Below are 27623 nucleotides of genomic sequence, written 5' to 3' on the forward strand. Positions count from 1 at the left end.
CAGGAGGTCATCTAGTCCAACCCCTTGCTCAAAGCAGGACCAACACCAACTAAATCATCCCAGGATCTTCAGGTGTGCTGTCTGAAGTTTTGTTTTTTTTTTTGCTTATATGCCCCTCAGTTGTACCTGTTCAGTTGTAAGGGTGGAATTGTGTTCTCCCATAACCCACTCTTGCGCTGTCCTCCCACCCAGCTTACTCGCCACATTTGCAAGTTGGCACTGCAGTGTCTAATAATGGCATTTTGAAGTTGGATCACCAGGCCACCTTATGCATATGAAAATATCAGTGTGGACAGTTTATTTGGGAAGAGGAAAATCTCCTCTTCACTGCAAATTAAGTGTTTTTAAGTACTTGGAAAAGTGATGTGGCATAAAACAAGTATTCTGCATGAGCAGAACTGTTTTCACTCCACTCATCTGTTCTTACAGAGCTGATGGTATTTTATTTTGATATTCCAATTTCTTCTCAATATTTTGTGGCACTGGTAATATGTTGTGCTAATATATCATTTGTAGTTCCTTTCTGATATTTTTTCCATAAGTTCCCCAGCATTTTGGCTCCAAGTAAAAATCTGGAGAATGATCGGCTCTGTTGCTGCTGCATGTTTGTTCAGCTGTAAAGTTACATTTCCATTCTTCCTGTTTGTGACATGCTTGTTAATGGTCATTGATCAGCATATAAAAGGCATGAGGAATGGAAATGCAATTACCAAGCTAGACAAATAGACATTAGCAGCAGGCTCCATCAGAAACCCAGTTAGATGTCACAAGACAAAGGAAAAGAGTGAAATAAAATTCTAGAATGATGTGAGGTTTGCCAAATAAAATGAATGACCCTTGAATTAAATAAGAAAATTCAAAGTCATGCAAGGTAATGAAAAATCATGCTGTCCCAGATCATCACCACTCTTGTCCTTGTAGAAAAGGACAGTTTGTATGCTAGAAGTGTGCTGTTGTAGAGTAGTGTGGCAGTTGAATGGAAACTCAAATATCAAGTCTCTTAACATCTAGTTCACTGGGGTTGACCTGCCTTAAATGCAAACAAGAAATTGTAATTTCTGTGGGGGATTATGTGAGCAAGAAGGTACTGGCAACGTGTGTCTTTAAAGTAATGTGGCAAGGTCTTCTCCTTGGTCTTCACTCCTATTCCCAGGATCCTATGAAAGATCAAAACTGACACTTGCTTGGCTATGCCATGGTGATTTTGTTTTTTCAGATCCGTTGCTACTGTTCTAATGCTACAGCAATCTGATTCCCACAGTTCTTGACCACCTTACCCTGGGACAGCACCAACATCCAAATCTTAGAGCAGCTGTTGCTGTCGACAGTCTGGCTCATGAGACCATAGAAATTGCTATAATTGTTTGAAGCTTTGCTTTTTGTGTCTCTCTCTCATATATCCTGCTTCCAGAGTGGGCCTCTAGAAGAGGGTGAAAGTTGTACCTTGTGCAGTGCTGTAATATGGGGTATATGGAATACATTCCTAAAAGTCGTCTTGACCCCTGCAGGTGATTAGCTTATATCCTAAAGCATGAGATTTGAGTATTTTTGTTCCCCTTTGTGTCACTGATTTAGCTTGTAGAGCGTTACATCAAATGTTAATTGTTTTGCAATTCTCCAGTGTAAATGTATGTACTCTAATGCCTTTGATCAGCTATCTTTAGTACTGAGTTTTCTGTTTTCTTTATCCTTCTTCCTCTATCAGACTTAAGAAACGTGTTTTTTGAAACATGGGTGAAACAGAGCAGAGACCAACAGCTGGATCCCGGTTAGGAGCTCAGGAAAATGCTGGGATCAGTACGTTGGAACATGGACAGAAACTTCCTATGACACTTCCAGGAAAACTTATCTCTGTCAAAATCCAGATGCTGGATGATACCCAGGAAGTTTTTGATGTTCCGGTAAGAGTTTGAAAATGAAATGATCATTCAGTGATTTTTAAAAGTATTTTGTGAATTGAATCTCCAAATACTGACTCTGTGGTTCATTGATGGCTAATTGGTTCATGTTGAATTGAAACAATTGCTCCTGTACCACCATTATTTGTATGGCTGTACAGTAGAGTAGCATTAAACAATGTAGCAGATGGCTATCCTTACTCTCATAGTTATGTCTGTTTGAATAGCTTCAAACAGTTCAAAGCAGTCATATTTTAAAATGTTGTGACAGTGGTTTCTTCCACATTCTAAGCTTCTGGTATTTTTCATAAGTGCTGGGTGATAGTGCTGTGTATCTTGCTCTTTGTTCACCTAAACTATAGATCTCTAATGATGATGTTTTATTTCCTATATTCTAGCAGTGGTGACTGCTACAAGTATCAGATTTTTCATGAATTAAATTGCTACTAAAAATAACAATGTAAAAGACATCCTTTTATTGCATTCACATGCAAGGAAAAGGATTTCTCTGGGCATAACTGAAGTTTCCTTTCCATGCATTAATTTTTGTAATTTATCTAAGTGGAAATACAACTGTGTGTGTGTGAGAGAGAGAGAGAGAAAAGTGTTCCTAGTTTTGTTTTGAAGACCAACCATCCTTTACATGTGACTCGGAATGACCCAAAAAAAAGTTAACGTAACTCTGTGATCAGTGATATTTAACAGGCCATTGAAGATTTGTGTGCTTATAGCATTTAACAGTGAAATATCTTAAATATTATTTTTGTGGTTAACAAAGCATACCAGAATGTATGTATTTTTTCAGAGGTACCATAGTTCAGTGAGTATGAAGGAAACTTGGGTTCTGTTCTCAACATTCAAAAACCAGTCGGGGAACATTTCAACTCAATGAAGTTCACTCATTGAACTCAATTCACTCAATTTCAGACCTAAAAGTTCACTCAATTTCAGACCTAAAAGTCACAATTCTTCAACAAAAAAACTTCAAAAACAGACTCCAACAAGAAACTGCCGAATTGGAATTAATTTGCAAACTGGACACCATTAAATTAGGCTTGAATAAAGACTGGGAGTGGATGGGTCATTACACAAAGTAAAAAACTATTTCCCCATGCTAATTCTCCCCGCCCCCCGCTACTGTTACTCACACCTTCTTGTCAACTGTTTGAAATGGGCCATCCTGATTATCACTACAAAAGCTTATGCCCAAATACATTTGTTAGTCTCTAGGTGCCACGAGTGCTCCTTGGATTTTTTGCTGATGCAGACTAACACGGCTACCACTCTGAAACCTGAGATGCTATGTGGCCTTGGGCAACTTCCCTAACTTCTCTGGCTCAATTTCCTGTGTATAAAATTGTAATCTATTAATTTAATGAAACATACTGAGATTTCCCTATGAAAAGCGCTATGATATAGTTGTCCCTGATTTAGAGATGTGGGAAATTTGACCAGGAAACTTTCATGATTCACCCAAAGAGAGAGAAATACTGTTGAAAACCACCTACCTTTTTTAGCTTTTGGTGTTTTTGTTCTATTTTAACTGGTTGCTAAATTAGTTTTTTGAAGTGTTTTAGTTTCAGTTCTTCCTAATTTTGGAATGCTCTCTGACATTAGTATTTATGAACTGATCTGCTAAATAAAGTAAATTACTAATCTTAGGAAATGTGCTGTGTCTAACTCATTATATTGATATTCCCTGTGTACAGTTTAGAAGGTTTATAAAAATCTGACAAGCGCAATATAGTAAATATTTTCCATCCCAGTCCAAAGGAGATAGTTTGAAATCCTAGGAGCTAGTTAAATGTATGCTTTTCCCCATTAAGTATAGTGCAAGCTTTACCATCATTCTAGAAATTCATTCTTCTTCTGACTGATAGCATCTCTGACATACAGAACAAAGACATGGGTTGTGAGAAATCATACCCCATATTTGTGTTGCACATAAGCATTCGCTAAGAATTATCCTGAGATCAAACTCCTCTCAGAAGACGTTTCAGAGTTGAATGTGGGTAACAGCCTAATGCAATAAGCTATTACAACTCTAGCTTTCCCTCCAGCAATTTTAGAAACCAATATTTTTCCAACTGCTGTATCAGAAGACATGCAGTTAGGAAGCATGACCTGTCTGTGCTCTTTACGCTTCACTGACATTTGGAAGAGCTAGGTCCATGCAACTTTCTGTGCAGATTGCTTCAAAACAGGTGTATTTTGCGGCTTTGATCTTGCAACTGCATCCACTGAGGCAGACCCCTGCACTTGCATGGAGCCTTATTGGCATGCTTGCACAGGGCAGCTAGTGGGATTTGAGATTTTGCAGGCCTTTATTTGTAAGGTCTTTGGAGGAGGTGTCAAAGGTGGTGGTTTTTTTGTTTTTGCCTTTAAAAGAATTTATATACAATTATAGTGCTGTATAATCAACCACAACTCCTCTCTAAACAGTGCTTTCATTCTCCTCCCGTGCTTCAAGAACACATTAATTTTTCAGTCCCATCTACATACATGCCAAATCCTTTTTACTATTTCAGATGGATTTTAGACTCCACTCTACATCATTTATAATATTTACAATACATTTTAACTTAGTAAACAACATTCATTATATGTTTCCTTTCATGACGATAAAAATCTTAATATCTCTCTAGTTTGGGATGTTTGCTCCTGCTGGGAAACCCATTTTCCCATTAAAATTAAAAAGCTTCCCAATTTAACCAAATGATGCAATATGCATTTAAAAGGAAAGTAACTAACAGCATTTTAATAAACTACTTTTTATAAGCATGGAAGCACAGAAAAAGAATGGAGTACATGTACACTTCTGTGTACACACACAGCTTGAAATCCACCGCACTTGCTCTTTAGTGTCAAGTGGGAGAGCCCTCTTGTGAGTGAGAAAGGCCTAAGCCACTAACTTCTACAAAATTTAAGCTTTCATTTTAAAGAGAATTAGGTTCTAGCCTTGTGGTTTGGAGGACATCATTCCAAACTGAACTGAGCATAAATTGATGCAATGTTTAATTCCGGAATCAAAGGATGACAGTTCCAGCAGTGGTGGTGTTCATAGCATTGCCAAGCAACAATAGCAGCAGCAGACTGACAAGATTTTGATCAGTTTCAGTGCTGCTATTCAGAATCACATGGGAAATTGTGAAACTGTCAAGAGTCATGTCCATTTGATGCTGCTGCTATGGAAAGCTGAGGAGCAACAGAGCAGAGCTTGGAGTTATTCATTGGGAGGCTGTGAAAGGAGTAGAATAACTGAGATCTTTTCCTGCTTTTGCAAGGAGGATCTGTGTTCAGGATTCACCCCAGGGCTGAAAGAGTTCCCAATCCACATCTCTCTCCTGAGAGAGACCTCAAGCAAAACAGGGAAACATAAGACATTACTGATGTTTTACGGTAAAAAATGAAAACAAACATGCAGAATTCCTACCTTCCCCAAACACATGCACACTCCCCTTCAACCTCTCTGACTTCCTCTATATACCATAAAAAAGCAAAAAGAATGCAACCTTTATGCCCTCCCCCACACCTCTCTTCAAGCAAATGCTTAAGAAGCAAAATAGTTTAAAGGAAAAACATTAGAGACTCTTGTTCTTTTAAGGTAAAGGTTAATTTTTCGTCCCTGTGAGAGCAGCTGTAGAATCTATATCAGGCAACCTTAGGCACGCAGCCCAACAGGGTAATCTGCTAGTGGGCCACGAGATATTTTGTTTACATTGAGCGTCTGCAGACACGGCCCCCCGCAGCTCCCAGTGGCTGCGGTTCGTCGATCCTAGCCAATGGGAGATGTGGGAAGCAGCACAGGCCACAGGGATGTGCTGGCCACTGCTTCCCAGAGCTCCCATTGGCCGGAACAGTGAACCGTGGTCACTGGGAGCTGCGGGGGGGGGGGCGTGCCTGCGGACGGTCAACGTAAACAAAATGTCTCGTGGCCTGCCAGCGGATTACCCTGATAAGCCGCGTGCCGAAATTTGCCGACCCCTGATCTATACTATTCCTAGCTCTGATTCAAACTGTTGGTTTCTGAACGGTATAAATATTTTGGTTTTGTTTTTTAAATGAAAACCCAGGAGAAAAAAGATCAAATAGTTTACATAGTGGATAGGGATGGGGGGAAGCAGCAGACATGATATATCTGGACATTAGTAAGACTTTTGACATAGTTGCATGTGACATTCTCGTAAGCAAACTAAGGAAATGTGGTCTCGATCAGGTGGGTGCCCAAGTGGTTGAAAAACTGTACTCAGAGTAGTTATTAATGGTTTGCTGTCTAACTGGGAGGATGTATATAGTGGGGTCCCACATGGTTCTGTCCCTGGTCCAGTACTATTCAACATTTTTTATTAATGACTTAGATAATGGAATAGAGAATATGCTTATAACATTTGTAGATGATACCAAACTGGGAGGGTTTGCGCTTTGGAAGACAGAATAATAAATCAAAATGACCTTGACAAATTGGAGAATTATTCTGATATCAAAAAAGATGAAATTCAGTAAAGACAGGTGCAAAGTACTACACTTAAGAAGGAAAAATCAAATGCATAACTACAAAATGGGGAATAACTGCCTAGCAGTAGTACAGCAGAAGAAGATTGGGAATTATGGTGGATGACATTAAATATAAGACAACAACATGATGCAGTTGCGAAAATGGCTAATATCGTTTAACAGGAGGGTCGTATGTAAGACAGATGAGGTAGTTGTCCTATTCTGCTTGGCACTGATGAGGCATCAACTGGAGTACTGTGTCCAGTTTTGGATGTCACACTTTAAGACAGATATGGACAAACTGAAGAGAGTCCAGAGAAGAGCAACAAAAATGATTGTGGGTTTTTTTTGTTTTTTTTGTTTTTAAAGAAAACCTGACCTATGAAGAGGAAATGTTGTTTAAAAATAAATAAAAACGGGGCATGTTTAGTCTTGAGAGAAAAAAGGACTGAGGGAGGATCTGATACATCCTCATATACGTTAAGGGCTGCTGTTAAAGAGGATGGGGATCAGTTATTCTCCATGTCCATTGAAGGTAGAAGAAGAGGTAATCAGGTTACTCTGTAGCAAGGAAGATTTAGGTTAGATATTAACTATCCTTAAAGTTAGAAAGTTTTTCTTAAGTACTGGTGTAAGTTGCTAATGGCGGTTGTAGAATCTCCATCATTAGAGGGGTTTAAAAACCATTTAGAAAAACACCTGCCAGGGATGGTGTTAAGTATACTTGGTCCTGCACAGGAGGATGAACTAGGTCCCTTGCAGCCATATGCTTCTACAATTCTATATACAGTAGAACCTTATTGTTATGAACACCAGAGTTACGAACTGACCGGTCAACCACACCCCTCATTTGGAACTGGAAGTACGCAGTCAGGCACCATTAGATACAAAAACAAAAAGAGCAAATACAGTACAGTACTGTATTAAATGTAAACTACTAAAAAATAAAGGGAAAGTTTTTTTGTGTTTTTTTTCTTAAATTGACAAGGTAAAGAAACTGTTGCTTGTTTCATTTAAATTGGTTAAAATCAGCATTTTTCTTCTGCATAGTAAAGTTTCAAAGTTTTATTAGGTCACTGTTGAGTTATAAACTTTTGAAAGAACAGCTATGTTTTGTTCAGAGTTATGAACATTTCAGATTTACAAACAACTTCCATTCTTCAGGTGTTCGTAACTCTGGGGTTCTTCTGTAGATGCAAATTGCATCTTTGACAAAAGCAAATGCGAATGTATGAAATGGGTTAATATTTGAGATTAAAAAAAAAAGCTGTTCAGAATTCTGAAAAAAACCTTAAATTTTTGAAAATAAAATATAAAGGAGATGTGCAGAAGAATACCTTGCACTCTAATTGCTGTTAACAGTCAATATTCCATTCCAGATAGTTTGAGGGAGTGGTATTTGCTGTCTAAAAATCTCAATAAAACTTGAACAGATAAGGGTGGATCATTAATATGAAGCCAACTTGAGTTACTACTGCAGATAGCTGGCATGGTGGTTTACTTGCAAACACATTTCTGGAAAAAATAGGCACAGTTTCTTTCCAAACAATTTATTGAAATGTTACTGTGATGATCTTTAACAGGTTTTAAAAGGATTTTGGTAGCTTTCTTCTTGTATATTAGGTTGAAGTAAATCAAATACCTGGATTAAAGACATTGGCAACTGACTTTTCCAGAACAATTTCTATTTGTTTTTATTTGGGGAAAATACAAATTAACAGATTAAAGACATTCTCCTCCACACTTAGAACTCGTTTATGATACGAAGCATCTGGGAATCTAGTGGGCATTTGTTATAGTTCTGTTTGCTGATGCTATATTTCTGCACCTTCTTAAAAAAAAAATCAAACTGTTGGCGCAGAAGTGCTAATTTCAGGGAGAGTTGAGGGTGCTAATCACCTCTGAAAATCAGGCCATGAGTTTTCAGTTAATGATTCTCTCTGTTTGTTCACTGCTAGCAGCTGTTAGTCACGAGTTTGCTCTATCGACAGATTGTGTGTGAGCATTACAATAGAATGTGGGAATTTGGGTAATATTTATATGATGCCTGGATGCACCTCAGTTTCCCCTCTGGGCTTTGCATAGCTATGCACTAAGTATAAAGGGAAGAGATGAGCAGCCTGTTCGGAAACCAGTTATTAAAGTCTACACGTGAGCATGGAGGATTCAGAGAGACAGTGGAAACCCCAGACGGCTCAGACATTCACACACTGACTGACCGCCAAGAGGAAGGAGGCTTTCCCCAATCTCTGTGCAGGTAAGAAGACCAAAAACCCAAGTAGGAGAACAAAGTGAACAGATGTCAAGTGTCTGTGTTAAGAGCTGAGCTCACAGAAACTAGCACACAAAAACCTGGAACCAGGGACTCAGAGAGAGGAGGCCAAGATGGCTTCTAAGGAAGCATGCCTCAAGGGAGGTCTGGCTTGCCATTGGCCAATCTAAACTCAATCTCAAGCTTTGCCTCTGTCTGCTTACGTAACGATGTTCTCAATCTGTATGCCAGGTGGCAATAAATTGTTACCTTGTTTGAAAAGGCTGCCTAGTGTCATTTCAGATTCTCACTGAGATATTGCGTCCTGAAGGAGTACAGGAGAAATCTCCCGCAGGAGTCTGGCTTGGCTGGATTTGCTGCAGGGAGCCACAGAGAGAGACTGGGATTGCTGGTGCCCAAAGGCCCAGTGTCAGAGTGTTGGAAGTCATAGGCCTGTCCCTAGGGAAGTGTATGGATCCTTGGGGCTTGGCACACTAAGGGGGTCGCACTTAAGGAACTGTTATAGGCTGGGGCAGAGGCCAGATCCAGTGAATCCATGACAGTGAGCAACTGATAGCAATGACTAAGTATAGCACAGGTGGAGGGAGGATAAAAAGTATAAAAATGGGTCCACTTACAGTAGAGAAGAACTAACAATATTTTGTCATTATTCAGTTCTTTTCATCCACAAACCTCAAGTATTTTACAAAAGGTGGTTGGTTAATTATTCCCATTTTACAGAAGGGATAACTAAACTATAAGCTAATATTCCAGCATTCCACTTCTCTTCTGAGCAGAGTAGATATATTGAGTTCCCAAATAATTCAAGGTCCTTGGTCAAATTTTTCCGTACTGAGATTCCTATCGTAGAATTGTGTTCATTAAATGGCCTCCTTTAACCTGGTCTGTTAGAGGAAAATAACACATTTCAAGTCTCCCTCCCTCTCCTTTAGCAAAGAGAGCCAACTCTTCACATTCCCAGCACTCCTAGGATTTGCATTCCCTCTGCTTTTCTAGCTCTTGTAACAGATGTACGTGTGCCTTGTAACAAAATCATACAAGGACCTACGTTACCCTCTTAAACCCAGCCAGGTTCTAAATGCCTTGGGGGAAAGAAATGCTTTTCTTTAACATTTATGGTACATGGTAATTACTTTATCCTACATGTTCAGCTCTCTCATCAGTGTACAGATTATAACTATTAGAGCTTCTCGGTTAATATGAAATTTATTAGACGAAAGCTAAGCAGAAAATATGAAACAATTGTTTTGTGCTTTTTCCATCAGCTTTAACGATTACGTGAATTACACATGCGTCCAGCTTAGGAAATGAACAGCAGGTCAAATGTGAGCTATTCATCAGTCTAAGGCTTTATTCTCTTCTCATGCCTGAAATTATTTGGCCATCACTGTTAAACTATTCCCAATGAAAGTAGGGCATTTAAATATTCACAAATTGTCACAACAGCCTAGCTGGGTCTTCTGGAATTATGAGAAGAGAAACCCTTTTTTTTTTTTAATAACCCTGAAATGCAACAGTTACAATTCCCAACAGAAAATTTTCAGCAAAGGCTCAGTAAGCCCTGATTTTAGTTGAAATAGAATTAGATTATCCTTGTTGAAAAGCAGGAATTTTTAGTCATTTGTTTTACGTATTAATATGCTTTTCAAAATGAAGAAAAACCTGAGTTCCGTAATCTGAGGCGGCAGGCTGTTAAACAGCTAATGATCTTTATCAGAGTATTATCTCAAACAGGTAGCACCAGGAAGCACTGTGTCTCAGAACACAGAAGCAGGAGGAAGATTAGAAAGGGGCAGTGCAATCCCCCCCACCCTGGCTGGTTGGATATCTATATGGAGCATGTAGCCAGATAACTACTACAATAGTGTGACAGTGTGGTGGGAGTACAAGCTCCTATCAGAGCTCCAGCATGTCAAAGCTCACTCCACCATACTCAGGCTTCAGAACAAGAACATAAAGGTTGTTTCCAGAGCAATTTTGGGTTGTGGTTGTATTATGAAGAGCAGTGAGTTAATGGACTGGCCATTCAGTACCCCATGAGAATCAGTAATATTGGTAACAAAATATCTCTCAAGTCGATAACAAAAGAACCCTTATCATGGAGCCTGCAGGTTCCAGCTGCAGTCTCCTTCATCCATTATTATAGACTGAGTAGAAATCCACTCATAGACTGTGCCCTTCACCAAAACAAGACAAAAATTGTGCTACTCATTTATAACTTATTCAAACCAAGTCAACTTTTCCTTTTTCAGTTCATTTATAGTGGAGTACAGTAGCGTTACTGAGAATTTCTCTTTAGCACTATCTGTCCTCAAGTGTCAATTTCCCTCTTGTTCCAAAAATAGTCTAGTGTCCGTTCCTTACCTCGTTCCCGAGCCCATGTCCTACCTTTTCACAACAGGACCTCATTTTCTCCTTTTTTCAATTAGAATATCCAAACAGTCCTTTTTCATCTCCCTTTGCATGTCCAGGGTTAGGTTGTATTGCTTTTTCTTCTATTCCTGGACCTCAGGTTTGTCAGCTGTTCCACCACTGTGAACCTCACCTGCAATGGTTGTGGACATAAGTGACGCTGTACTGGCCATTACAATAACCTGTAAGAAATGATAGAAGTAATAGCTATGGCAGCAGCTCAGCCATACTTTGAACACCAAAAGTAACAGCTTTTGTTCAGTTTCAAATTCTAGTGCTTTCTTGGCATCCCCTTCTATAGCCCCTGCCCTTTCAGCTGCCATTTTTTCCTGGTCAGGGCAGAGGTGTCTGACTTGGTACTGTGCCTGTCACCTTTGCAACTTACTTTTCCCCATGCCCCCACTCCACAACTGCTGTGCCCCTCCCAGCCCATCAGGTTCCATTCCCTGGTACTTTTCTAGTTTTGGCCTTCTACTGAAGAACTGGCTTGGCCCCAGTCTCGGCAGCCATATTTGGCACCGCACAAACAGATCTTGAGATCCTGGCAAGGTATTCAGTATCTCCCATTCCAACTATCAGCTGGAGTTTGCTAGTGGTCTCCTCATACCTCACCAGACGCACTGCATTAAGCCTCTGTGCTATCCAGCAGCCTTTTGGCTGTGCTGAAGAGTTCAGTCCGTCAGGGCCTTGTCTACGCTGCAAAAATAGGAACCCTCTGTTTTGTAGTATAGTAAAGACCTCTCACACAGCAGCAAACTCTACAAATGATATGGACGACTTGCAGTTTACTGAAGGAGGGAGATGCCATCTGCATTAAATCTAGTCAGTTTAAAATTGATAAAAGTAGTATAACCACAACCGTGTTGGAAGGTTCATTACAACAACGTGTTCCCTCTTGTACCATAAAAGCAGCCTTAAAGGGACACTGTCAATGTGCAGAGTTAAATACAAGTCAGAAGCATAATTAAGTTGACAGCTTACTTGTAAGGTGCTGTCTGCATTACAAATGGAACATAGTAAATGGGGTTCTTGACGTAGCTATGATTGGCATGTAGATAAGCAATGATTAATTTCTCCAGGTGTGCTTTATACAAGCAGTGTCATGTAAAATACCTGTAAATGTCCCCTAACCTATAAATACAGATTTTTGCAAGACTTGTGCATTGAAATTACTCTTAGAAAAGTTTAATTTTTGAACCAAATATGATATATCAGACACACCGTGTGTAAAAGAGAGCTCAATATGAGGACCCCAGCAAAACAATAAACAGCAAAAATAGCCTAAAGAGTTTTTCTTCAGAAAAGAAGCCGTTGACTGATAGAAATTGCACAAATGTGACAGCTACAGTACAAATAGCAAATGTTGGGTTATGATTCAGTGCCAGTTTGCCTTTGGTGGTCTGCTGGCAGATACACATATTAGTACAGTGTGAAATTTTATAATGGAAAAGGGGGCAGCAGCAGGCGCATGTTTTTCCCATTCCTTTCACTGCTGCCTTCCCTTCTAAGTTGATCAGTACCTCAGCCCTCTCTCTCCTGTCTTCCCTCCAGCTGATTGGGCTTTCTCAAGTTCCTCACTCTCTTCCTCCACCCCAGGGACATTGTACTTTTTTTATTGAATTTATTTTTAATAATCTGCTTGAAGAAAAAGTGTGTGTGTGTGAGAGAGTTAGTGTTGGGGGGGAGGGATGAAGAATTTATGACAAATATTGGGTAGTATTCAGTGGGCCGTTCGTCCTGCACAGGATGTTGTTCTGTTCTTAATGCATTTTTCACATGCACTTCGTCATTATTTGGTATAAGTGTTCTGATTTATTCCTCCCCTTCTCCAGCCCCTTTTTAAAATCATATCAGTTTTGTCTTGTCTCTGAATGCACCCATTTTTGTGTCCTACATTCAGAACTTGTATAGATCTTCATAATACTTCTAAAAAGTTATAGAAAGATCTTTGTTTTCTTGCCAGCACATTTTGACAGAACAAAACAGGTTATACCTGAAGCCACTTTAAATTCAGTTAAAATCTCCTTTTCACTCTTAACATTCATAAGACAGGTCCTCAGCTGATGTAAATTAGCATAGCTCCACTGAAGCCAATTTACACCATCAGAGGATCTGACCCAGTATATCCACAGCTAAGTAAAGGATGTTCCCATATTCATCTTCAATCCTCTGAAGTCTCAACATGGATTAACAAAAGTGAAAAAATAAAGGATTTAATCAGTGCTGTTTGGGAGAAATAAAAAGGATTATAACTTTGTGTATGTGAAGGAATTATAGTATTACACTGAATCTTAAATAAGAAGAGTTCTCATAAACAGTAAAAGGATGCTCACTTGACCTCTTTTAGTCTAGTGCTGAATTCTCACTATTGCCAAAAAATATGTATAGGAAAATGTTTTAGGTTTTTAGATGTTCCTTAAGGACAAACTTTGGCACTGGAAAGTTAGCAAAGGAAACAGTTTCCTACCAAAGCAACTTAAGAACATTCACTCCCACAAGAAGACTTTGGGAAGCATTAATTGTCAGGATTTGTGGTAAGACCAGTTGGGGTTCTCAGTTTTCCTTGACAGGTTTAGTTGAAGTTCAGAGTTATCAGTTTAAGATGACCTATCACTTTCAAGTCCATGACCTGTAACTCTGAGGTAAAAAGCTTTGGGTTTCTGTTCACTGGCAAGCAACTGTTTGTGCAGCCATATGTCCTCTTTATAAACAGAGGTCAGGCAGCACTGAATTTAAAAATCTGAAGTATTGTAAATCATGAATCAGTTTCAGCATTCTGTATGTAGGGTTCACTAAACCCTGATGTAGATTCATATTTTTATATCCTGTGGAAGAGGAGCTGTATGTATGTGTCTCTGCTAAAGGCCACGGCAGCTGTTAAAAACCAAAATTTAAGTAAGAAAAAACAAACCACATTTTGTCAGACTTACTGGTTATGTCCCAATATGTTTTTTTCTTAGTAATTCTGAAAGCTGCAAAAAGAAACAAGTAAAAGCATTGGTGCTTGAGGAGTGCACCCTTTGTAAAAAGTGAAAGGGATTCATGAGTGAAGCCTTTGTTTAAATAAAATAAATAAATAAATAAACTGCATGGACCCATGCCAGATGTGAAAAAACTAGGCCTTTAAACTTTTGTACCAGGCAGGCTGGACTGTGCCCATTAAAAAGGAGGGAGACAGGATTAAGAGTAGTTAATCTTATTCTGACAGGTTTCAGAGTAGCAGCCGTGTTAGTCTGTATTCGCAAAAAGAAAAGGAGTACTTGTGGCACCTTAGAGACTAACCAATTTATTTGAGCATAAGCTTTCGTGAGCTACAGCTCACTTCATCGGATGCATACCGTGGAAACTGCAGCAGACTTTATATATACACAGAGAATATGAAACAATACCTCCTCCCACCCCACTGTCCTGCTGGTAATAGCTTATCTAAAGTGATCATCAGGTGGGCCATTTCCAGCACAACTCCAGGTTTTCTCACCCTCCACCCCCCCCACACAAATTCACTCTCCTGCTGGTGATAGCTATTACCAGCAGGACAGTGGGGTGGGAGGAGGTATTGTTTCATATTCTCTGTGTATATATAAAGTCTGCTGCAGTTTCCACGGTATGCATCCGATGAAGTGAGCTGTAGCTCACGAAAGCTTATGCTCAAATAAATTGGTTAGTCTCTAAGGTGCCACAAGTACTCCTTTTCTTTTTAATCTTATTCTGTTAACATAAACAGAACACAGTCATTGTATTTGCTTTTTATAATCTCTTCCATGAGATAAATAATAACTTTAAACAGGTAAGTGCATTTCAGTGGAAAGGTAAACCTGTGCAGGACATTCCAGATCTGTATCCCTTGCATTTCATTACAAATTAAATTGCATATCTCTGATTTAGCCAACCAGATAATTGTTGATGTGATGGAGAGTTTCGTGGGAGATAATTCAACCATGAAGCTTAGTGGAAAAAAACACGAGCGGGTAGAGGGTAGTATGTTAAAGTTGCTACTTCTAACTCCATTGTTATGCTACTTCATTACTGTATGACTGCTATATACATTTAGCACTGTCAGCATCATGGTATCAAAGTTGAAAGAGAGATGGGCACACTGCAAAGTGAATGACCTCTTGAGGTGAGGGAAATGGGTCAGAAAGTTTGACCTTGCCTCTTAGAAAATATTTTGTATTGCATATTAGTTTAATTACTATTTCTTGCAATCTGTAAAATATTCTAAAAAATAATTTTAAAAAGAAATAAAATGACTGACTGTGGGGAATGTGGAACTTTTGTTAACGTCCCTGACCTGAAAAATAAGGGCTTCCTTCTTTCTTGGTTGACTGTACATATTAAAATATATAATCTTTTGTTTTTCAGAGCTTTTGCTATTGGGATGGATGTGTGAGGGATGAGGAAAACAGAGTTCTTGAGTCCTTCAGTCACCTTTGTAAAATTATACTGGGGAACTTAAAGACTTAAAAATCTTGTATTTTCTCCTTTTCTATTGCTCTATTTTCAAGTAATTCATTAATAGAAATTACCATTTTCCATTTCTCTAGTTCCAGGTAATTCATTAAAAGAAATACAATGAAGTAAAGTTTCATAGAACACAAAGTGAAAGTATAAGTAAAAAATTATATGCTTGTGCTTCGTCAGTGTCTGGAAACCTATACTAAGTGAACTAAACAAAGTATGTATTAGCACGGTGCTCCAATAGCTTGAAAAGGACAAGCTGGTTCACATAAATTGCAAAATATTTTGAATTCTAGTGATAAAAATCTAAATTATAAAATGTAAACAATATTTCAATGAGGAAAAATACTGCAACAGAAGATAATTTCAATTTGGGGTTCTGGTTACTCTGGCTGCACTCATTATTTTCCATAAGATAAATAACTTTCATCTGCCACAGAACTCGTGTTGACTTTTGGCAGTTCACCAAGGGCTTGTCTACATGGGGAATGCATGAGGAGAAGTTCGTGCAAAATACCTAGCTTGTGAATTAAAGTGCAGTAGCTATTCCACACTACCTCTCATAGAATCATAGAAGATAAGGGTTGGAAGAGACCTCAGGAGGTCATCTAGTCCAAACCCCTGCTCAAAGCAGGACCAACACCAACTAAATCAGCCAACCCCAACTAAATCATCAGAGGGGATCACTCTGAGAAATATTTCAGTCCCACCTATTTGTGAGGGTCTCCAACAATGAGAACTGAAAAGCAGTCCCACCGTCTTCATGGAGGGAGGGAATCAGGGAGAACTGAAACTACAAAAGGAAGAAGAAGAGAAGGAGGAAAGAGAAGGAGCAATGTATAAAACATTCAGCTTGTGAATACCTGGAGGATGGAGGGGTAATCGCTAGCAGCCAACATGGATTTACTATGAACAAATCATAGAATCATAGAATATCAGAGCTGGAAAGGACCTCTAGAGGTCATCTAGTCCAACCCCCTGCCCAGAGCAGGACCAATCCCCAGCTAAATCAAGCCTGACCGTAAAAACTTCTAAGGAAGGGGATTCCACCACCTCCCTAGGTAATGCATTCCAGTGTTTCACCACCCTCCTAGTGAAAAAGTTTTTCCTAATATCCAACCTAAACCTCCCCCACGGCAACTTGAGACCATTACTCCTTGTCCTGTCATCTGCTATCACTGAGAATAGTCTAGATCCGTCCTCTTTGGATCCACCTTTCAGGTAGTTAAAAGCAGCTATCAAATCCCCCCTCATTCTTCTCTTCCGTAGACTAAACAATCCCAGTTCCCTCAGCCTCTCCTCATAAGTCATGTGTTCCAGACCCCTAATCATTTTTGTTGCCCTTCGTGGACTCTCTCTCCAATTTTTCCACATCCTTCTTCTGGTGTGGGGCCCAAAACTGGACACAGTACTCCAGATGAGGCCTCACCAATGTCGACTAGAGGGGAATGATCACGTCCCTCGATCTGCTGGCAATGCCCCTACTTATACAGCCCAAAATGCCATTGGCCTTCTTGGCAACAAGGGCACATTGTTGACTCATATCCAGCTTCTCGTCCACTGTCACCCCTAGGTCCTTCTCTGCAGAACTGCTGCCTAGCCATTCGGTCCCTAGTCTGTAGCGGTGCATTGGATTCTTCTGTCCTAAGTGCAGGACTCTGCACTTGTCCTTGTTGAACCTCATCAGATTTCTTTTGCCCCAGTCCTCCAATTTGTCTAGGTCCCTCTGTATCCTATCCCTACCCTCCAGCGTATCTACCACTCCTCCCAGTTTAGTGTCATCCGCAAACTTGCTGAGGGTGCAATCCACACCATACTCCAGATCATTAATGAAGATATTAAACAAAATCGGCCCCACGACCGACCCTTGGGACACTCCGCTAGTTACCGGCTGCCAACTAGACATGGAGCCATTGATCACTACCCACTGAGCCCGACAATCTAGCCAACTTTCTACCCACCTTTTAGTGCATCCATCCAGCCCATACTTCTTTAACTTGCTGGCAAGAATACTGTGGGAGACCGTGTCAAAAGCTTTGCTAAAGTCAGGGAATAACACGTCCACTGCTTTCCCTTCATCCACAGAGCCAGTTGTCTCGTCGTAGAAGGCAATTAGATTAGTCAGGCATGACTTTCCCTTGGTGAATCCATGCTGACTGTTCCTGATCACTTTCCTCTCCTCTAAGTGCTTCAGAATTGATTCCTTGAGGACCTGCTCCATGATTTTTCCAGGGACTGAGGTGAGGCTGACTGGCCTGTAGTTCCCAGGATCCTCTTCCTTCCCTTTTTTAAAGATTGGCACTACATTAGCCTTTTTTCCAGTCTTCTGGGACTTCCCCTGTTTGCCATGAGTTTTCAAAGATAATGGCCAATGGCTCTGCAATCACATCCGCCAATTCCTTTAGCACTCTTGGATGCAACGCATCTGGCCCCATGGACTTGTGGACGTCCAGTTTTTCTAAATAGTCCCGAACCACTTCTTTCTTTCTTCTTTCTTCACCTCCTCCCCATGCTGTGCTGCCCAGTGCAGTAGTGTGGGAGCTGACCTTGTTCGTGAAGACAGAGGCAAAAAAAGCATTGAATGCATTAGCTTTTTCCACATCCTCTGTCACTAGGTAGCCTCTCTCATTCAGTAAGGGGGCCCACACTTTCCTTGGCTTTCTTCTTGTTGCCAACATACCTGAAGAAACCCTTCTTGTTACTCTTAACATCTCTCGCTAGCTGCAACTCCAGGTGTGATTTAGCCTTCCTGATTTCACTCCTACATGCCCAAGCAATATTTTTATACTGCTCTCTGGTCATTTGTCCAATCTTCCACTTCTTGTAAGCCTCTTTTTTGTGTTGAAGATCAGCAAGGATTTCACAGTTAAGCCAAGCTGGTCGCCTGCCATATTTACTATTCTTTCTACACATCGGGATGGTTTGTCTCTGTAACCACAATAAGGATTCTTTAAAATACAGCCAGCTCTCCTGGACTCCTTTCCCCCTCATGTTATTCTCCCAGGGGATCTTGCCCATCAGCTCCCTGAGGGAGTCAAAGTCTGCTTTTCTGAAGTCCAGAGTCCGTATTCTGCTGCTTTCCTTTCTTCCTTGTGTCAGGATCCTGAACTCGACCATCTCATGGTCACTGCCTCCCAGGTTCCCATCCACTTTAGTTTCCCCCACTAATTCTTCCTGGTTTGTGAGCAGCAGGTGAAGAAGAGCTCCGCCCCTAGTTGGTTCCTCCAGCACTTGCACCAGGAAATTGTCCCTTACATTTTCCAAAAACTTCCTGGATTATCTGTGCACCGCTGTATTGCTCTCCCAGCAGATATCAGGATGATTGAAGTCGCCCATGAGAACCAGGGCGTGCGATCTAGTAGCTTCTGCGAGTTGCCGGAAGAAAGCCTCGTCCACCTCATCCCCCTGGTCTGGTGGTCTATAGCAGACTCCCACCACTACATCACCCTTGTTGCTCACGCTTCTAAACTTAACCCAGAGACTCTCAGGTTTTTCTGCAGTTTCATACTTGAGCTCTGAGCAGTCATACTGCTCCCTTACATACAGTGCAACTCCCCCACCTTTTCTGGCCTCCCTCTCCTTCCTGAACAGTTTATACCCATCCATGATAGTACTCCAGTCATGCGAGTTATCCCACCAAGTCTCTGTTATTCCAATCACATCATAATTCCTTGACTTTGCCAGGACCTCCAGTTCTCCCTGCTCATTTCCCAGGCTTTGTGCATTTGTATATAGGCACTTGAGATAACTCTCCATGTGGACTATCTTATTCTGCACTAAGTATGCCTTTGTGCACTGTAGCTTAATCTATTTTTAACTTACCCCACACAAAGGCACTCATAGTGCAGAGTAAGAGTATTGAAACAGAACTAGTGCAATTAGCTGTTCAACAATAGTGATTCTGCACTAGTGATTCTGGGCTTTTTCCTTGTGTAGACAAGACGTTAGCATCTCCGTGCCTCAGGTCTATAAAACTGGGATAATACCATTTCCTTGCTGCTTGGGAATGTTGTGAGGATAAATATTTAGCGTGTGAAGTGCTCAGATATTACAGTCATGGGGGCCATATAGATCTAAAAAAATTTTTTTCACCCATAGATTACTGTGGTGTTATAAAGTAGTATACATGCATTAGTGTTGAACTGCTATCTGTTGCCTTGCCTCACATGGCAGCAATTGAGACTGGTGCAGCTGGGTCTGTCTACTGGTTTGGGTACCTTTTTGTGATGGAGCCTTTTTGCTCTTTCTGAAACTGTTTATTTTGTCTCTGCCTCGCACACGGATGATGCCACGTTCAAAGTTCTTTATAAACAGAATTGTTATTAAAAGCGTATCACAGAAATGGACCGATTAAATTCATGAGGGTGTCGTCACTCTAGTGAATAACATGCCTTCACTTACTGAATGGCTGGCAGAGCAGTAGGTGAAGAAGAGCAATGGCTGCTGAATGGGAGGACAAGACTGCTCTGGTGACAGTTCACCACCCCCTCTCCTATGTTGAATGTGGTGAGGAGGGAAAAGAAAGAAGGGTATGGTCACGGGAGAACAAAAGCTGCCATGAAGCTAATGGAAAGCAAATGGGGAGGGAGATTGTGTAGAGAATGGATCTAGGTTTGTATAAAATCAAAAACTTGCTAGGTTTCTAAAGCCAGAACTTTCTATAGACCCTACAAAATGAGGATATTGTGACCCAAAGGATCTTTTGATGGCCACTGCCAGAAAGTATAGGGGTGTAGGGATTCCCCTGAGTTCACTAAAAGGCTTAGTTTGGGAGAATAATGTAATAAAATCTCATTCCGTGGGCAGGTTACTGGAAAGGTAAGGGAAGTGTCAGTCCCTCAGCAAATCAAATGCTTGTGTGGGAAAACCAGCTGCTCACCACACTGCAAATGTTTGGCCATCAGCCTGCCTTGTACAGAGGTGTGTGTGGTGTGGATGAGGCTCAGTATGCCAACATGTCTAGCAGTAGTGCCCTAGATGGAGACAAATGATGGCTTTGATGTATTGATTTGGCTTTGATGAATAAATGTTTTCATTTCTGCACTTCAAGGCTAACTTTCTTGGGATTACCAAAGATCAATGTCTTTTATTTAAGCAATGCAACCCTGTATTAAAATATAATTAAAGAACTGATGCTTTTTAAACATTTTCTCAAATATATATCTACATAATAGTTCTAGGTTTGTCATGTTTGGTACCATTGTGTTTGTGGGAGAAAGGACTTTTGAGTGGTACGGAAATAGACCTATTTCTGTCAACATTGTATTATCAAAATTTCCACCAAGCAGAGGACCGGGAGCTGGGGTACAGCGAGTGCCCCTGCCACACTGTAGAGGATGACACCATTGAAATTATGATTCTGTAGATTTTTATGAGTCAGATGACACCTCTGGTACCTTTCTATCATTAACTTGCCAATGGAATTACATGTGCTCCCAGACTAAACATCATGTAAGGTCGCTAATGAAAGACTGTGCCACACTGGTCATTATAACCATTGGGAGATGTATGTATGGAGAATATGTGAGGAGTTGCGTATATATACTAAAAAATTTGTTCTTTACGTCTGTGGGTTAAGACAGGATACGAAAAGGTAATCCACATACTCCTGGCAGGCAGGGGGCAAGAGACACTTATCTCACTCTGGCTGGTCATGTGCAAATTGAGATTGTATCATTCCCAATGATCCCCCATTTACAGTCTGAGCAAAATGGTTATGAATATTATGGCAGCTGGAGGGGAAAAAAACAGCAGGGGTTATCCTGTTTAGGTATAAGACAATGAGATCTGCAACTTTATCTGGGGAGCTGTTGAACCACCAGTTATTCCTTCAGCCCATGAGAATAAGCTGCTAGTAGGCTTGATCTAATGAGAAGGGCTCTTAACCAAATGATGAGAAATGCTGGAGAACTTAGAGTAAGCGATCTTGTAGGAGATAGGGGAATGCCTTGTTAGTTAAGTTTAGTCTCTAGAAAGTGTGTTTTTGTTTTTTTATATGTAGCCATTTGTTTCCATTATTCTTACTCACTTTCACTTGAATCTGTTGTTTGATCATAAACTTATTCTTGTTTTCATTTTATATATATAAAAAATAAATAAATGTTGTGTTCTAAACCGACTGGTGATCCTGAGTTGAATCTTGCAAGGTAAGGTGCACTATTCCTTTAGGAGTAGTGATTCTGAGAGATCTGTGAATATTCAGTGGAACAGGCGTTGGGCACTGCAGAGGGTGCTCCGAAGACTCAGGGGCTGATGTGTGCCTATTGCTAACCTGTACCAGAGAGAGCAAGGCCTGCGGAGGCCTGGAAGGCAGTGCCTGTGTAACGTGAACAGACCCCGTCGTCATCAGGCAGGATTGAACCTGGACCCTCTGGAGCTAAATGCATAAGCCTCTACTACATAAGCAAAAATCCCCATTGCCCTTAGCTAAGGCTGAAGCAGACTCATTAATCTCTGAGTGGGCTCAGTGCCACTAGAAGGGACAGAACACCACACCCAAAAGGTGTGTGGGTTACACTTGTGTTGTCAGAGGCTGGGGGTTTCAGGGAGCTTGACCCATGGTAGGCACAGATAAGATTCACTCACGATAAGGGCAGGTAGTAGTGAGGTGTGGCACAACGTTGGGTACCTCAGGAAGTGTCCCAGATATGAAAATGCTTTACAAGCATTAGTGAATTTAGAGCATCACAACACTGCTCTGAGCCAGATGAGGAAACTGAGACACAGAAAAGTGGTGGGTTTTTTCCCTAGGGTCATAATTGAAGTCAATGGCAGAGTTGGAAAGGGAATCCAGGGGAATCTGACTCCCATTTCCTGTGTGTTAACCACAATCCCACCCTTCCTCTCCTCACTCCATTGTCTGTCCAGCATTGCTTTTGTCATTTAGCATCACTACTATTCCAAACTATTAGGAAAACAAAAATTGTGGCATTTGCAATACTTAACCATTGGTTCTTGCTCCTATTTACTTGTATTGTTTCTCTGGATTTAGCTTGGACAGGGTCCTTGTGCGGGATTTTCAGAGGCATATCAGAGAGCTAGTTTCCCAACTTCAGTGATATTATAGTGCTTAACTCCTTTCAGTCTCCTTTGGAAATCCCAGTAGTTGTCTTTATATCGGTCTGTAAATGCCCAGCATTGTCTTGGCACTCTACAAATAATAAATAGCTCCTTGATGGAATTATGACCCCATCACTCCCAAATGCCTCTTATTTTTATTTTAACTTTTATGAACCCATCTCTCCAGCCTCTGGGTGTGTTTTTATCAACAAAAATATAAGGTTGCCTATGAAGGGCAACAGCGACACACCATCCGTCAATCTAGTGATTTACTATATACTCTAACTGAGGTATGACACACAGCACTTAGTTGTGATATCAGGGATCCTAGACATTAGTTTGCCACGGAAAAACGCAGAATCTGTAGTTTTTACATGTTGTAAAAAAATAAAAACATATATATTAAGTATTAACTAAATTTTACTGAAAGTACCTGTGTCACTTATTCAATGTGCGCAACCTCCCCATCTTCTGAATGATTTTTTGAATGCACTTAAAATTTACATCGCTAAACATCCTTCAATAAACTGTTTCCAGGGTATAGAAGTTACTCAACAGTCTATAGGGATTGGTGTTTTAATGCATCTCAAATTTCACTTCACCCTCCAGACATGAGTAATTAAAATTTCGATATATTTTCACAACTTTAAAAATCATGCCTAAAAACAGTGTTGCTGAGTTTGGCATGGACAAATTTCATGTTGATAATAACATGCTGTTCTGTAATGTATGCAGCAAGGCTGTAGAATACGTTTGAAGGTAGAGAACTATATAAAACATGGAAAGTGCTAAACATAAAACCGAATGAAAAGAAACAAAAACAAGAGGCTGAAACATCAGGGCCATCAACAATAGTAAAGAAACAATGCACTATGACAGGATCATTCCATTAATTTTATTTTATTGTAATGATTGGTGGCATTGGTAGGCTTCGAACTTGCTTAAACTTTGTAAATATATCAGTAAAACAGTGTGTCCAATGGGGACATATATATTGTGGCTAGGAAAACAAAAGCTCAGCATTTCATTTTAATCACAGGAAAATGTGGATTTGTTTTTTTATTGAAGAATTTTTTTATCATGGAAAACTACGATCCCAGATGATCATGAACAACCAATGGGACTTCTTCCTCTCTTATACCATCCTCAAACAAGGGCTTGAGTAAATAGTTGGATCTTGCACTGTGCCCTGATGGTCGTCAAGTTCCATCTCTAGAAGATTAATAAGGAAAGCAGGTTCCAAGGCTGAGGACTAGAGCTGGTTGGGAATTTTTCCACTCAGCATCTTTTTCAGAAAATGCTGATTTGTTGAAAGTGAATATTTTTGTGGAAAAGGGACAGATTTGAAAACTTTTGTTGGCAAGGTTTCTCAGGTGGAATTTCTGGTCAAAATGGGAGAGCATTTATTTTGGAGTGAGTGTCTCTGTCTTCCCTGATGGTGCTGTTTAATTTTTCATTTAATTAAATATTCATTGGGCCAGAGAGAGCATGACTCCATAGCCCAGTGGTTAGGAAGGCGAGAGACCAAGATTCTAATGGAATAGCTCCAACAGGAAAGATTGAGGGAGAACAATCCCAAAATAGCCAATATCCTGGTACTTAAGGCACTCAAGTGGGCTGAGGGAGACCAGGGTTCAAGTCCCTGCTTCAAATCAGGCATTGTGAAATATTAATATCTCAGTCTTCCATATCCCAGGTGCATGTCCACCTGGCCATTGAGTATTTTGGAATGCAGTGGGCCTCATTTTTTTTGGGCCGGGGGGAGGGAATCGAAGAGTCTTGGGTTTGTCCCAGTGTAGAATGGGAAAATGTTTGAAATCTCAAAAATATTTGTGGATGGGAAAACCATTTCCTGTCCAGTTCTGCTGAGGACCTGAGGGTATTATGCTGGGGCTCCATTTGGTGAATATGAGAGAGACACTATGGATTATATGATAAATACTTCTAATTGGCTGAACCAGGGTCGTGTGACCTAAAATAGTTCAGCTCTTTTGTCCTCTTATCTGGCCAGAGGTGTTTAGTTATCAAACTGTGGGCCTAAGTAGGCTCTGACTGAGACAAGCTCATGTGACCCTGTCGGATACTTCCATCATACCTTGGAGTATATGATCTAGGTTCTAGTGACTCATAGAAATGATCAGCTCTCATGAAAAAATAAGTGCAAAAGTGCAACTTGTTATACTGATACGATCAATCTGGACCAAGATTTATAATTAAACCAATACCTAAAATGTGGCCTGCCTGTGTGTTACATGGACCAATCAGAGTGGAGCACTTTACGTAGCAATAAAATTTTGGTCAGGCTGCTCTTCTGATTACTTATCTGCATCTCATGTAATGAGAGAAAATGACTAATCTTTTTTGAGCTAATTCAAATGTATCTTTAAAGAGAAACTGACAACTTAAATCATTGTTTGTTAAACACAGATGTCCTTTCCTGTATTATAACATGTCAGATGAAGAGTAATTACTTGAAAAAGTCCAATATGCTCTTCTCTATTTATGCTGTTTTTGTTTCCTTTTTACATTTCTCTTAAATTCAGACAACGAGGATCACTTAAATCAGCTTCACTCTTGTTTATTGCATATAGTCTTCCATTTTCAGATTCTCAGTGGTTGAGTTGCGAACACTGATGGGGAATGTGTATATTTTAAAAACAAGTTTGAATTTGTTTTAAATGCTTTTTTCCTCATTGAAATTATTTCTACTAGTTATAAACATTTTTACAAAATCTAAAAAGTAGTACTCTCACAAAGTTCACAGGTTTTGCATAACTTTGGTCATATTACTCTTAGTCAAACTGAAATAATCTCAAACAGGATAAAGTTAAGACAAATTATGTGACATTGTTTGAAAACGTAACTTGAAGCTTGCATTAGTACATGCATTCTCCCATTCTACCCTTTCCTTCCTTTTACCAACAAGTCTATCACCTATTCTAGCTAGCCTTCTGCTAGTACGCCATCTTTTCAGAAAGAAGGGAGAATTCTCATAGAATAGAATATCAGGGTTGGAAGGGACTTCAGGAAGTCATCTAGTCCAACCCCATGCTCAAAGCAGGACCAGTCCCCAACTAAATCATCCCAGACAGGGCGTTGTCAAGCCTGATCTTAAAAACTTCAAAGGAAGGAGATTCTACCACCTCCCTAGGTAATGCATTCCAGTGCTTCACTACCCTCCTAGTGAAAAAGTTTTTCCTAATATCCAACCTAAACCTCCCCCACTGCAACTTGAGACCATTACTCCTTGTTCTGTCATCTGCTACCACTGAGAACAGTCTAGATCCATCCTCTTTGGAACCCCCTTTCAGGGAGTTGAAAGTAGCTATCACATCACCCCTCAGAGTTCTTCTCTTCCGCAGACTAAATAATCCCAGTTCCCATAGCCTCTCCTCATAAATCATGTGCTCCAGTTCCCTAATAATTTTTGTTGCCCTCCACTGGACACTTTCCAATTTTTTCACATCCTTCTTGTAGTGTGGGGCCCAAAACTGGACACAGTACTCCAGATGAGGCCTCACCAATGTCGAATAGAGGAGAATGATCATGTCCCTCGATCTGCTGGCAATGCCCCTACGTATAGAGCCCAAAATGCCATTGGCCTTCTTGGCATTCTGTTTGAGGAAGGCCTTATAGAGCTCTGTCGCTTACCCAACAGCAGCCAAATACTTTTTGGAAATATATTAAGCCTCTTGACAGGAGAAGGTAGCCAGCTGGCTGATGTAGCAGGATGTACTTATTTTCCCTCCTGTCCAAAAAGAAGGAACTGGTAAAGAGCCAGCTGAGCGTTTGCTGGGGAAGAGGGAAGACAGTGTCTTATAACATTCTTTTTTTCTTCAGTCTCACTAGGTAAAATACAAAACATTATTCCCGCACATTTCCAGCCTGCACCAACTGAAAAGTGTATAAAGGTTAACGTTAATCTGAATAATCACCTTTCAAAGCTCTGAGACAATTTAAGAATTTGTCTGTCAGACATAAAAACATTGTCAGTATCTGCATCTCTCTTAAAACAACATACACTGTTTTGTTTCACTGTTTAAACTAATGATGTGGTGTTTTTACAAAATCAAGAAATGGTATAATCCTTGAAGTGTCATGTTTATTTAAACATAAAATATCCTCCCAATTTCTTTCAATCATAGGTTTAATATTTCTCTAGCACCTGTTTTTAAACAAAGCACACTCTCAGTAAAGTTTTTGGCCACAAAGGTTTTTTGAGAAATATATATTTCCACCTGCACAAACATTTAAGATGGTAAATGTGTTCAATAACTTAATGAAAGAAAAGTTTGTAATTAAAAAGAAAGTTAATGCTATGCTTTAGAAAGGTGGTTGAGGGCGGGGGGGGGGAGGACAGAGTTAACCTTGGTTTGATTAGTGCTTCCTGAACCCAACGCAGCGTAAGCAGTGTTAATGTAGATATTTGTCTGGTATTTCAGCTATTTCACAGATTTTTTTTTTTCAGAGTAGCAGCCGTGTTCGTCTGTATTTGCAAAAAGAAAAGGAGTACTTGTGGCACCTTAGAGGCTAACACATTTATTTGAGCATAAGCTTTCATGAGCTACAGTTCACTTCATCGGATGTGAGCTGCTGACAGTGAAAAATATTGTATGCATATGTAAATTCCCTTCTATATTCTTTGTGGAACATATGCAAAGTTGTTTTAGAGAAAGTGGTTTGTAGACAAGGAGTTATTTGGTATATCTGATGTCTGACATCAGGAAAGGTGGCAACGAGGGGAGTAGAGGAGGGTGTCTAGTCTGTGTAGCAGGGTTAGAAGGTATAGATTAGATGCTGTGTGGTGATTTGCATTACATTATGGAATGGATTCTCCACCCCAGATTTTTCACAAGTGTTGAATGATGAATTAAAATAAATTCAGTTCTATATCTATCTGGGTTTGTGATAACCTAATTATACGCATTTAAAGGTTATTGAAATAAATATGTGACCGCTTAAGTTAAGCATATGATGAATTCAGATAAATAGAGCCATATTTATTTGAATGCATAGTCATACTAAACTTC

General features: G+C 40.1%; 1 protein-coding gene across 6 annotated transcripts in view; it reads left to right on the plus strand.

The window, feature by feature from the left end:
• Window positions 1–27623, plus strand: part of FARP1 (FERM, ARH/RhoGEF and pleckstrin domain protein 1) — a 334762-nt gene that overhangs the window by 55091 nt on the left and 252048 nt on the right. For all 6 annotated transcript variants that reach the window (XM_084651196.1, XM_084651194.1, XM_084651195.1 and 3 more), the window contains exon 2: window positions 1706–1901. In XM_084651196.1, coding sequence (XP_084507322.1) covers window positions 1731–1901 — 171 coding nt within the window. In that variant the 5' untranslated portion in view covers window positions 1706–1730. The remainder of the gene's footprint in view (window positions 1–1705; window positions 1902–27623) is intronic.

This window comes from Lepidochelys olivacea (assembly GCF_965140295.1).
Source record: "Lepidochelys olivacea isolate rLepOli2 genome assembly, chromosome: 1".
In the NCBI taxonomy this organism is placed as follows: Eukaryota; Metazoa; Chordata; order Testudines; family Cheloniidae; genus Lepidochelys; species Lepidochelys olivacea.